Source organism: Serpula lacrymans, assembly GCF_000218685.1.
Source record: "Serpula lacrymans var. lacrymans S7.9 unplaced genomic scaffold SERLAscaffold_12, whole genome shotgun sequence".
Taxonomy (NCBI): Eukaryota; Fungi; Basidiomycota; class Agaricomycetes; order Boletales; family Serpulaceae; genus Serpula; species Serpula lacrymans.
In genome coordinates this window covers 1,330,031-1,343,354 of record NW_006763301.1, presented here as the reverse complement: position 1 = coordinate 1,343,354, position 13,324 = coordinate 1,330,031, and the positions used below count along the sequence as shown (strand labels likewise).

Here is a 13,324-nt window from a genome sequence, read left to right as displayed (position 1 = left end):
CTTGTATATAGTAGGCAACTATAATTATAAGGACACTCACACTTATATATCTTATATGTAGGGACCGAAAGCGCTTTAATGGACACGATCAATTGCGATTTTCTTTGCTTCCACAGGTAAAATCTGCGTTCGGTCGCCATCATGATACCATGGTAGTACCCCTATGCCAAAAAAGTATCGATACTCTGGGAACACTAGTTAGTGTGAATGAATATGAATTCCGATATATTATTAAGTAGAGTATTGCCTGAACTTTTGCTTGACTTAAGGACACAATATACAGGTTTGTATTTAAGGCCTTTGCCAATTGCAAACACTGGAGCCTATCACACTGTAATCTCGACCAGTACGGTGCAGTCAGCATATTAGGCTGTATGCATGTATTTCTGTACCCACGGAAGTGGGTAAAAACACGGCACTTGTTTATTTTCTTATAATACGGACAAGTAGGGACGTTGGAAACTAACATAAATTAATATAGCTCCAGAAGTAATCATCGGTCATTTTACCGTTCCACCAATACACGATTATGCATTATAAATGTTCCAGCTCTGTAACTCCCGTTAGTTAACACCAATCATGATGTCTGAGGACTACGTACTTTACGCCACAACAGACCCCAGTGTTCGTTGATGGGGCCATCTATACCCCACGCTAAACCTCTAAACCACCAGAAGTTTGCAACAATGAGGAAAGCACAAACACCGAAAGAAATTTTTTTCGTCTTCTCTTTCCAGCGACGTGAGGAAAAGATGAAGTGATCAAGGAGGTGGCTGAACATCAAAACAGAGAAGTACAAAGTCGGAAGCTATGATTGATATTGGTGAGATGATCAGCATATTTTAATTGAGAGACATACGTAGTGATGGACATAAGTCACACGACCCATGATGAAAAACGGTGCTACATAGCTCGGATCAGCCATTGGCTCGCATTCAAAAGTAGTATTCTTACCGTAGTGCAAGAACCAACCATAGAAAGCGATTTTCCCGACGTACAAGAAATGATCCCATTCCCCTGTCGCACGAGTCAGTTAAACGCGAAATTAAGTTGATAGCGTAGCAGCCCTACTTGAATCCATATCTATATATTTTCGTTGATGGCGGAACAAATACACCCCAAGGACAATAAAAGAAACAACCAGACTAGCGGAACCTCCCCACCAAATAATCGGCGTTCCAAGGAGATAGTACTTGGGCTGATGGTCTCCCCAGCCACACATACGCAAGCCAAGGTGCATCCAAGGCCAGTCTGTAGGATTGGAAGCCAGGATATCGTCCTTGTCAGGGTCTGGAATGAGAGCATTGTTGGATGTCATCATTGCCACATTGAGGTGCCAGAAGTCACGGAGGAAGGGAGATTTGAAGAATTTAGTGTCGGCGGGGGGCACTGCATATAAGTAATAAGTAATAAGTAATAAGTAAAAGCTTCAACCATGTTCAGGATACACGTACATCGATCATTCCAGTGGCTCTCCACGTTCCAATAGGTATGCGGGTCGTTAGGATTATTTTCCTTATCACAGCTGACTTCTATTTGTTTGTATCCCCACTGCGGTAAAACGGAGTTGGCTGCACGCAAGTAACATCCTAGAGTGTCATGGCGAAACCTCAAGCGAGTTGTAAGGGAATGTATCCTGTCGACCTTATCCTTGCTGCCTTGCTTGATGTCATCAACGACCTCCACTTTCCAGTAGTCATGATAGTCTCCTATTGTTGCATTGCCATAACAAGAGACCTCGTTATTGAGCTTTGTGACAGGCGCTGGAACGTTATGGGAATGTAAATTGCGGGTAGTCGCAGCATGCTGAAGACGAATAACATCTCCGTCTTGAAGGAAATGCAAAGGATCATTCGGATTATATTCAGACTCATCCCACCTGGGAAGTACGACCCAATCATTGTTGTCGTCCTTGTAATGGTAACACGTCACTTGTTGTTGAGTAGAACCAGCCGGATATGTTTGAACATGCGAATGCAGAAGTCCACCTCCCCATCCCATGTTTTTAAGTGTGATTTTTGACCCATAGGCAACCTCTGCATTGATCAGATAATAAGCATTATGTATAAGACATGAACATAGAACGGGGACTCACCAAGTGGATTCCGTGAAAAATCATTGCCGACGAGATGGGCTTGGAATAACGAGCTCATCTGTGCATCGCCTGGACCGGAATGGTTGAGGATAAGAAAGTGGATTTTGAAAGACATCATATAAACAAGGATGGGAAGAACTATGAGACATAGCACTCGAGCAGCCCAATGCCTTATTTGATCTCGCTGTCAAGTGTGTCAAGGGGGGTTGGACCTTGCAAAGGTGATAGGAAGGAAGACTCACATAAGACATCTTGAGGTCGCCAAACTTATCCCACAAGTCCTCAATCGTGTACAGTCCCACTACAGCTGTAATAAACAGGCCGATCCATTTGACACTTCAAAAATGGTATGAGCAGGGTACACCACAAAATTTAAGAAGGGAGGCACACCTTGTGACACATCCAATAGATATTCCTGTCATTGCAAGCCAAAGCCACCAGTCAAAAGAAAAGGATCTTGAGCGGAATAGGTCAGGACTGATCGATAGACGTATAGCACTAAAATAAATCAACTTACTGATATTGTTGATTGTGAAACTTGGTGAGGAAAAAGACCGTAGTAAAGGTGAAGAAAAGTAACATAGAGTCCAATAGAATGAATCGAGATATACACAGCCATGCGACATCTGTGAAAAATACATGAGCTAAAACTACAAAATATAGCACAGTATTCTCACCGCAAAGTACCATCAGAGCAACCAAGTGACACGCCCACGAGCTCAGACCCAGTTCAACAGCAGTATACCAGCCCAAAGGGACCATAGCTACACCAAAGGTAGCCATCATCACTCGCATAGCAACATATGGCACATTATCCGAGTATTCAGCCCCACTCTTGAATTCAAAACTGCCGTCATAGCCTGCCAGCAAACCCGCGAGGCCCACAAGCATCTTTCCCAGAGGAGGGTGGACATCGAAGTAAAACTCGCGTTTCAAGTAATGCGAGCCAAACTTTCCAAAATGGGCTTCGTCCCAGACGACCACACCAGAATGACCAATTTTATGGAACCTTGTCCAGCATGACAAAAGAGTGTAAATTGCGGGAGGGAGGTGTTCGAGGTTTTGGGAAATGAACTCGCTCTTGGTTGGTGTATCAGTTAGAAGTCTAAGACTAGAGAAAAGGTAGCATACAATTGAAGTTGGAGGCGGGGGTGGAGGTCTTCTTATGCGTCCACTGCTAACGCGGCCTTTTGCCGGCCTTGATTTTGAGTACACGTCCTTACCCTCGTCGTCATATTGCATTTCTCCCTCATGCTCGTCCCCGCTCAAAAACCCTCCGCTGCTGCCAGGCCCTCTCGCAACTCTCCTGCGCGTTGCCGTATCCTCCGACATGTAGTGAAGTGGTAAAGATTCCTGTTGCTGCGCTGTGGCCCAATGATGGTCCGCTGGGTATGGTACTTCTTCAAAGTCAGACGATGTTCGCGGAGGGGTTCCTGGTGGTGTACCGAAATCCAGTTCGACCTGGGGAGGTCTCATTAGCTATTTCTCAAGTGCAAAAGGCTGTGGAAGCCTTGAAATGTAGGCCACGGTCGTGTTCTAAGTTGGTTGGTTTTGGCTGTTGGCATCTGCTACAGCCGCCTTCACGTGGATACTGATACTGCGGCGCCACCAAACAAACTGCCACGTCGGTCAAAATTGCTCGGGCTCATCAACACACCAGCGAATCATCAGCCACGAAAAAATAGACTCATCAGGCAAACCACAAATACAGATTAGATGCAAATATTCTCATTTACAACAGACAACAACGACAGTACTTTTCGTGACGACAGGCGATGCAAAAGGCGAAGACATCGACACCTACAAGACAACCATCTCAACGAACATGACCAACTATGGAAAATCCAGCAACGCAGCCCGAATATAAATAGTACGAAAGGGTCTCCAATCTTACATATGGCGTTGGTATTCAGCTGCATTGACAGGGAAGATGTGAATGACTTATAGGCAATCCGCCAGTATGCTGACTTACCAGAAACCATAGCGTGGTCACGTTCGTATGGCTCCAACGTAATTTGCTCAATCGGCTTGAATTTTCCCTCTCTGAGCAATTGCACCTCTTGCACGAATACGGTTGCAGGAGCCACTGTTGAATCTATACAACTCGCTTTGATTGATATTACGATGTGACCACCATCCTTGAGGAAATATTGAGCGTTGTGAATCACGATACGCGCTTGATCGGGTTGAGCGACGTCGGCAAAGATGACATCAACCGTTGAAAGCAGCATGCGATATTTATTAGGAAGACGTGCGTCCTCAACAATTGCTGCAAACAGTCGCTGATGTCAGCAAATATAGTGTGCAAACTGACTTTTGATACTTACGAATGACGTTTGTCCTCTTTTTTGCCATGTTGATCAGATCACGGCCTGACCGGGGAGAAAATTCCACCGCATAAACAACACCTTCCTGGAATTAGATAATCAGCCAGAACCAAGAGATTGATACAGTCGAAAGTGTACTTACCGGACCTACGATGTCGGCTACATGGCTGACACTTGTGCCGCTGGCAGCTCCCAGATACAGAACCTTTTTGCCTGGTGCAATATAGATACTATCCAGGCCGCCCAATACACCAGCCGCAAGCTTGCTCCGGAAAGGATTCCAAACGCGGTACTCCGTTTTTGTGTCTTCTGCACCCTCTATAGATATCCGCTTCTCTCCATATACCGACTCCCCGGGTACAAGGTTTTTTGTGACCAATAGATGGTCTTTTCCTTTAGCAATGAAAATGCCAGGGTGTCTGTGGGGTTCCAAGATAACCTTTGCGCCTCCTCTAGCACCCCCCCTACCACCACGTCCTGCTCCGCGAGGCGCTCCTCTACCACCACCACCTCGACCACCCCCACCTCTTCCTCGACTTTGTACGCCACCACCTCGAACTCCGCCCCCTGAATATAAATTGAATTAGCGTATAAAAACTTAAAAAAAACCAAGGAAAAACTCCGTACCTCGTCCGCCTCTCCCGCCTCCTCGTGGTGCACCTCTACCCCCTCCAAAACCACCGCGTCCACCCCCAGCTCCACCCCCACGTCCCCCAAATCCGCCACGATTGCCTGATGCTCCTTCATGAAAGAAATATACATCTCGTCAGTCAAAGAAATAGTTATCACAAAACAATAAAAGGCGATTTGAATACTGTAGTTAAAAACACTGGGAAACATACCAAATGCCATTATTCTTGTTGTCTGAGCTTGCCTTGACGCTCTTCTTTACACTGAGCTTCAGCGCGACCAACAAAGGAACCGAAATTTTTTTCGTGTGTCGGAGTGCTAAAGCTCAGGTGGCTATGAGTATGTAACGAAGTAACAATTGTCACAGCTGACTGTGACTCAGACTCATTATCAAGTACTAGCCCGTAATACTCTCCTTCATGTTCACTCCAGCTTACTTGGAAACTCCATTCCTTTAGTTAGCTAGCCTCGGACTTTACGCTACCCTGAACTTCGGACTGAATACATTATGCTTCAGGACATGTAGTTGTAGGGCGGTGTCTGACTGAATAAATAGTAGACATAAAACTGTTATATAGTGTTTGGAATGCTCAAGAGCTCTCTCAACACCTTCATCTTCCTGTGTAATATTCACGTGTGACCATTACATATTTTTAACATCCCCCAGTCTAAGACTACTTTCCACTACTCCTCTCATTGTCTGGACCTTGGACTGATCACCCAGGATCACCTGGACGATTATGTATTTTGATTTATAGTAGGTGTTTGTGTTGAACAAACAATGACAGGTAGGACCGTAATAAGTAACAAGTGTGGGAAAGTATGAATGAGTATTGGTGTGTGTAGCTACTCTAGAAAAGAAATGAAGTCCATAGGGAACACAGTTCATAACAGTTACTTATACAATGAAACAATATCACCAGGTGTAACTTCATTTGATTGAAAACTTGGCTTTGTTAGCATGTGTGACAACACCAACAAGACACAGTCTTGGGGCACTGGAGCGCAACCACAATGACAAGTCGACTTGCTGAGTCCTTCCCCATGTATTGCTCTAGTATATATCACTGTGGGCATTGGCTTATTTAAGCCCAGCTTATATCCTGAAAATATGGGAGTCCTGGGTTCTGATTGGCTAGAAAAAGCTAAAATTGAATGTTTTCAGGATATAAGCTGGGCTTAAATAAGCCAAAGCCCGCAGTGTATACTAAAATACATGAGGTACTGTGCAGTTGTAAATCAAGTTTAAAGTCTGATATCTAGCATGTGACCAGTCACATGGTGAATCTAGACACTGGTCAGGTGGTGTGTCACGTGATTGGTCATGTGACTACAGTGCATTGCACTTGGACCCAACCTCTCTGCCCAGGGTCAACCAGGCCTTATTTCAGGCTGATTTTAAAATTTTGATAGAAAATGTAACTAAAATACTCATTCATACCAAAAATCAGAAATTGTATATATTACATAATCATTCAGATTTTGGGTTGCTGATCTGAAGTGCTTGAATCCGCTGTAAGACGTCGTCAGAATGCCTCCACCAAGAAAAAAATGACTGTTAGCAAAGAAGCAGAGAATAGCCAATCAAAAGGGCTTTACCCAGCTTACCAAACACATAACCAACACACCTAGAGATGCAGAACTTGAATATGAGCTAAGCAATGGAGATGACACAGATAAAAGTCTTACCCATAAAGAAACATTGCCTTGACAAAGTAACACAAGTATAGAAGAAAATAATGGTATAAAACCATTAGGGGGGCCCAAAAATTGTATACCCACCTACACAGGAATAGGCAGGACCAGTGTCTATGTACAACAGAATGTGAGGAATCGATTTTTCTTATCGCATTCCCGTCATGTCGTGGTTAGCAGATTCGATCCCCATCACTCCTCTTGCCCTTGGACTAGAGATTACAGCTGGTGTCTTATTACTTTTATCATTTTTCTTCTTATTCTCTCTTCACACTCACGTTCTATCGTACCTACAACAAGGTAGACTCGTTGTCGACCCTCAAGAAGATATCCAGATGACATAGCCACGATTCAGTGCTATGTCTGGGAATACTTCGGAGGAATATTGATAAGCGAAGAAGGTAGTGAATCAGCGCCTTCTCATGGGCTTACTGATACAGCCAATCGCATATCCCTTACCAATACGTTTTCTGATACGATTAGTAAACACGATAGATCGGACCACTTCCTCCCTTTTTTCTTATTGGTTAGTTAGCTGGTCAGACCACTTTCTCAGTAGTTCCCTTTCTCGGTCTGACCATCGCCGTTCACTATATAAGAGAAGTATATACTCAATGTATTGTTCTCTAGTTCAATATTAGTTTGGATTTGCGCTCTTACCGATACTCTTCATTCTCATACTCTGATTCACCGCCTTCAAGGAAGGACTTGACCAGACATTGAGCTTTGTTATATAGCTTCGTATTTGTTGCCTGACAAAATATTGAACTCACCTACCTCGAATCCTTTTCCAGAGCCCCTCTTTGGAAAACTGTTTCCTTACACCCTGAAAAAGACTGTCGTTGCCACTGCACCGGTCTAAACCTTCATCATCACCTTCTCCACCTCTCTACCATCCCTATCATTCTCCTCACTATCGTCATCGACCTCTCACTATCCACCCCACTACACCTATTGTCGTTCAGTCTTCTCAAACTGGACGCCTTCTCTACCATCACCGCTCTCGTCCAATTCTTCGCGTTCTTTGCCATCATCAGATACCTACAAACCGGACTCGTCAGCGACGTCGTATACCTCCATCGTGTCTACCTCCCAACAGCTCTCAGAAGAGTGGGTATCAGAAGCGGACCGCAGACACCAGAGAGATTTCCTCGCAGCTCTCAACAAACCGCTCCCGGTCCTCCCCGTCCCTACCGAAGCCCGTACTCCAGACGTGGAAGGAACGGTCGAACAGATCACTGAGTTGTATCAAGACTCCTCTGCTTCGTCTTCACCAATTGATCCGATCGAGGATATCATCCTCGACATAAACGACGCACTCGCTCTCACCCAATCCATCTTTTACCATTCCGCCATCTGTAGGAGAAATTCTCGCAGTCTCGAGGAGATACTCCAACATCTCCGACAGAGCACGGAGAGAACTTTTAATCTTCATATCCCTGCGGCACGAATAAATTCCGTTGATAGACTACTTCGAGAGCCTAGTACGCCCGAGTTACGAGAACACTCAGAGGGTTAAGCTTTTGAAAGGAATAGCCAACGTACAAGAACGAAACCTGCAACTTATTTCGCAGAGCCACATCCCAGATCTCCTCGATCTTTATCGAATCCGCCCTCTCATTTTTCCAGACATACCCAGCCGCCTCCTCCCTTACGACTTCGAACACACCTTGCTTTGCGGCATTGTGTTAAGGAAGAGGCCTAACGAGGAACCTACCTACGATATCCCGTCCTCATTTTTTACATCTGACTACTACGACACCTACTCCGCCTCTCCTGTCAGTTACCAACCCATCCAGTACTTCTGCATCGGCAATCATCTGGACCACCTTTCTATTGTCCAATATCTGACACGACTTTGCCGAACTCTCTACCTCCCTGAAGTCCAAGATCTTGACGCATTCGGGCCGCGGTTTGGTCTTCAACACAGCACTTCTATTATAATCGTCACGCCCTCTACTAAAGATCATATTCGACGAGTTGTTGCTGCATTAGCACGATTTGATCAGCTCATCGCGACTGCTCAGAGGAAATCCCGTGACGGAGAAGACTACACGACCGAAATCGACAACATTCGACACGTTTCAGAATACGTCGACGAATATTACTGGGTCCTAGAAATCCTCACTCCATTTGTTGTTAACCAACAATCTGATCACCCCGAACGTTTCATTGTTACAGTACTCCAAAGCGATTTCTGGGCCGTTATCAACCATAGCTCACGAACTCGTATCTATTCGCAGTACTCTTACACCTACCAAGGTCGGAGAGGAGAAGCACCGCTCATCCCGTCGGTTGAACAACTTTTTGCACCTTGTGCAGAAAGGATAGAACGAGAAACAGGAAGTTCATTAACAGATATACTCGGGGGAGAATCTAGCAGCGAAACCGAGTCGGAAAGTGAAGAGCGAAACCGAGTCGGAAAGTGAAGAGTCTACTCAAAACGTAGAATACTGGAGACCCCGAGAAGCAGAAGGAGGAGACTTAGTAAATAAAAAGGACTCGTTATCTAGAAAGACTTGGTATCTAAAAAACTCGTTATCTAACCCGTTGAAAATCTGGAGCCCTATCGAGAACCCCGTCCTCTGGTCACTCCCGACACACCTCCCCCACAATCTCTAGGAGCTGCTGCAGAAGCTCTAGAACCCGACGATCTGTATCAGTCAACAGGACCGGAAGACTTTCCTCCCCCGCCTCCGACTCCAGAACCCGAAAACCAACCCGACGATTGGTTCGATCAGGAATCTTTAGACCTTGAACCTGATCTAGCGGCAGCAATGGCCGACGAAACAAATCAAGGAAGCAAAGCTGTCCTTGCCACCCCTCCATTCGAATTCATCGGTAAAAAGGAAACATACGTTGACTGGAAGAACGCTTTAGCAAACTACTTTTTCGCCTATCCCAGAAGTTTCCAGACCAACTCCTCCAAAATCCTCTTTGCACTATCCCGAATCTCGTCCGATAAAGCCAATGACGCCTGTCATACATGGAAGGCGAACTTCAACAACAAAACCGCAGTGCTAGGAGACTTATTTGCACCGCGAAATTGGGGAACTATCTCAGAATTCATCAAGGAATTAGATAACGAATTCCTGGACCCCCATCTCAAGTTGAAAGCAGAGATTGCCCTTCATGATTACGAACAACGAGAGATGACGGTAGACGCATATTTCGGAGGACTCGAATCCAAACTTATGGAAGCGGGATTACCACCAGACGCAGATGAAAGTTATCCGTTCATTCACAGTATTCTTCGCCGCAACCTCTCCCAGTTCCTTCGTGATCGTATCTCGCAACAGGAAAACCTACCCACCACGTACTTAGAGTGGAAGGCAGCGGCAAGGAAATGGGAACAGCGAAATGAAGAGCTTAATCTGGAAAGGAGGAGAGATAAACCACCTCAACAAAGGCTGCCAACTCAGTACCAACGATATCAACCGCGCTATCAGCAGAACCAAGGCTACCCTCCACCACAGCATCAACAGACAGTACCGCGAACAGAGACGCGAAGACCACGGTATATCCAACAGCGACCGTATTATACTCCATCTCATAAACCACCGCCCCAGAATGCAGTCCATCCAAACACAGCAGGAACGTTTGGAGGATCAGGTGTACCTATGGAGATTGGGAGTTCCAACACGCAAAGACAACATCGGCCCAACCCGAATGTTACTTGTTACAATTGTGGCGAACGAGGCCACATTGCTAGAAATTGCCCACATGGAAAGATGGCAATACGATATATGGAAACGGAGGAAACCAAAGACACTCCCACTACATCGTCATTAAAAGAAATCGAAGCACCCCCGAAGGATTTTCAGAAAGGTCAGGAGTAAGCACGGACTCTCTGACCCGGAATGTTGTATTTAACCCTCGTACATTACCAACGACTGCAATAAAACGAGTTGATCAACATCTACGTGCTGTAACCGAAACCTACGCGAAGCCACATTCACCGGAATGGTTGGCCAGACGAATCAAAGACCAGAAACCAGAAAGAGCAAGAGCTCTGTTACGAAACTGGGCCCATAAAGATCACTACGAGCATATCACCCTGCAGGCGATACAGATGCTAAGGAACCACGACGAAGAGAACATTATAGAACGCATCCATGCTTACACCTCGCCGCACCACCCTACGTCAAAACGAAGCCTCCATATCATTTCTCAAGTCACTACCATAGACGACAGACAGACATTCACCGTCCCAACCCTTATCGACTCTGGTTGCACCAACTCGGTTATCGATCGAAGCCTGGTTGACAAGTATACCCTCAATACTACGCCTCTGCCCGTCCCTCTTGACGCTGCAGGAGCCGATGGTCGATCCCAGAAAGTAACACACTATGTCACTCTTCACATCAATGTGAAAGGGAAAGAACATTTGATAGACGTCATCGTAGCATCTCTACTTTCACCACGCATACTGCTTGGATACGACTGGTTGATACTGACGAATCCAACAATTGATTGGCGGACCAACAAGATTACCTTCCCTGCTGATGATCCGGAGTATCATCCTGAAGAAGGGGATAAAGTTCTAGCCGTCGATCTTGAAACACGAATTATGGAGATAACACAGCTAGAATTGAACGCATTTGCCACTAAAAGTCAACAAATCGCCGAATCCTCCGAAAAGGCAAAGTCAAAGCTTACTTTCCGAGATGTCGTTCCTCCAATCTACCATGAATTCGAACCCGTTTTCACCAAAGAATCATTTGACAAACTTCCCCCGAAACGTCCTTGGGACCATGCAATTGAGTTAATACCAGAGGCTAATGGTCTTGACTGCAAAACGTACCCTCTTAGCCGAGACGAACAACACCATCTAGACGAATTCCTTAACGAAAATCTAACAAGTGGACGGATTCGAGTATCCAAATCACCTTACGCATCACCATTCTTCTTTATCAAAAAGAAAGATGGCTCACTACGCCCTGTCCAAGATTATCGCAAGCTGAATGAGCTTACCATAAAGAATCGCTACACCCTCCCCCTCATATCCGAACTCATCGATAAACTCAAAGGTGCCAATTACTTCACGAAACCAGACGTACGATGGGGATACAACAACGTCCGAATCCAAGAAGGAGACGAACACAAAGCCGCTTTCAGGACCAATCGCGGCCTGTTCGAACCCCTCGTCATGTTTTTCGGACTTACCAACTCGCCAGCAACCTTCCAGACCATGATGGACCACCTCCTAAGAGAACTGATCACGGAAGGAAAAGTTATTGTATATTTAGACGATATTATGATCTTCACGGAAACACTCGAAGAACATCGTCAAATAGTCACCAAAGTCCTCCATATCCTGCAACAAAATCAGTTGTATCTTAAACCAGAAAAGTGCGAATTCGAGAAACAGGAAGTCGAGTATTTAGGCATGATCATCTCCAAAGACACTATCCGTATGGACCCGTTAAAAGTCGCAGCGGTCGCTGACTGGCCCGCACCAAAGAATAAAAGAGAACTCCAATCATTCTTAGGGTTCTCCAATTTCTATCGACGATTTGTCAAAGACTACGGACGAATTGCGAAACCACTCACTGTGCTCACCGGAAAAGTTGACTGGACCTGGAAGGACGAACAAGAAACGTCCTTTGAAACATTGAAGAAAACGCTCACTACTGCCCCCACCCTTGCTATACCAAACGACGACGACCCATTCAAACTAGAAACCGACGCCTCTGACTTCGCTGTAGGAGCCGTCCTATCCCAGAAACAAAACGACAAATTCAGACCCATAGCATTCCTCTCGAAAGCCCTTACCCCTGCAGAACGGAACTATGAAATTTACGACAAAGAGATGCTCGCAGTCATGACGGCGTTAGATGAATGGCGACATCACCTTGTAGGATCGAAACACCCCTTCACCATCTTCACAGATCACCAAAACCTCCTCTACTTCCGTCAACCTCAGAAATACAATCGACGCCAAGCTCGATGGTCATCCCAGCTTGCAGATTATAATTTTAAGATGGAACACGTCAAAGGAAATCAGAATACGAAGGCCGACCTGTTAAGCAGACGGATCGATCATCCTAAAGGCACAAACGATAACGAAGATCAGATACTTCTCCCAGACGTACATTTCGAATTACTTGACACCAACGAAGGATACCTACCAGATATACGTCAAAGCTTCCAGAAACAAGACGACGTAGTAAAGAAGAACTTGAAAGAGAAGCCGGATACCTGGAAGATGAAGGATAGGATCGTCTGGATCAAGAGAGAGTCCGCGACGAGTTCCTACCCGATCCCTTTAGCTGACCGAGTATACGTTCCCCGAAATCACGAACTAAGGGCGCGAATATTGAAAGATCATCACAACGAAGCCCTAGCCGGGCACCCAGGAGAAAGAACGATGTTTGAACGAGTAAACCGAGAGCTCTGGTGGCCAAGTCTTCGTACAGATATCAGACGGTATGTACGAGGATGCGAGAGTTGTCAACGCACCAAGGCACATCGGACAAAGACTAACGCCCCTCTACACCCGAACCCGATACCAGATCGGCCTTGGCAGGTTATCACCACCGATCTCATAGGCGCATTACCGGAATCCAAGGGCTAC

General features: G+C 45.7%; 3 protein-coding genes across 3 annotated transcripts; 1 reads left to right on the top strand and 2 right to left on the bottom strand.

The window, feature by feature from the left end:
- Nucleotides 1-347: 347 nt before the first annotated feature.
- Nucleotides 348-3,655, bottom strand: SERLADRAFT_452473 (glycosyltransferase family 39 protein; the record flags this gene model as incomplete). Its single annotated transcript, XM_007322259.1, has 12 exons — nt 348-551; nt 602-808; nt 860-903; nt 955-1,017; nt 1,072-1,389; nt 1,455-2,036; nt 2,096-2,279; nt 2,338-2,431; nt 2,486-2,551; nt 2,613-2,721; nt 2,773-3,175; nt 3,227-3,655. 12 exons carry the CDS (start codon nt 3,569-3,571, stop codon nt 528-530), a joined length of 2,439 nt encoding a protein of 812 aa, XP_007322321.1.
- A 4,209-nt stretch (nt 3,656-7,864) lies between these two features.
- On the bottom strand, nt 7,865-8,182 carry SERLADRAFT_399040 (uncharacterized protein; the record flags this gene model as incomplete). The annotated part of the gene is made up of 2 exons (XM_007322258.1): nt 7,865-7,985; nt 8,022-8,182. 2 exons carry the CDS (start codon nt 8,180-8,182, stop codon nt 7,865-7,867), a joined length of 282 nt encoding a protein of 93 aa, XP_007322320.1.
- A 2,088-nt stretch (nt 8,183-10,270) lies between these two features.
- Nucleotides 10,271-10,666, top strand: SERLADRAFT_399036 (uncharacterized protein; the record flags this gene model as incomplete). Its single annotated transcript, XM_007322257.1, has 1 exon — nt 10,271-10,666. The coding sequence occupies one exon, from the start codon at nt 10,318-10,320 to the stop codon at nt 10,537-10,539; it is 222 nt and encodes a 73-aa protein (XP_007322319.1).
- Nucleotides 10,667-13,324: the final 2,658 nt, after the last annotated feature.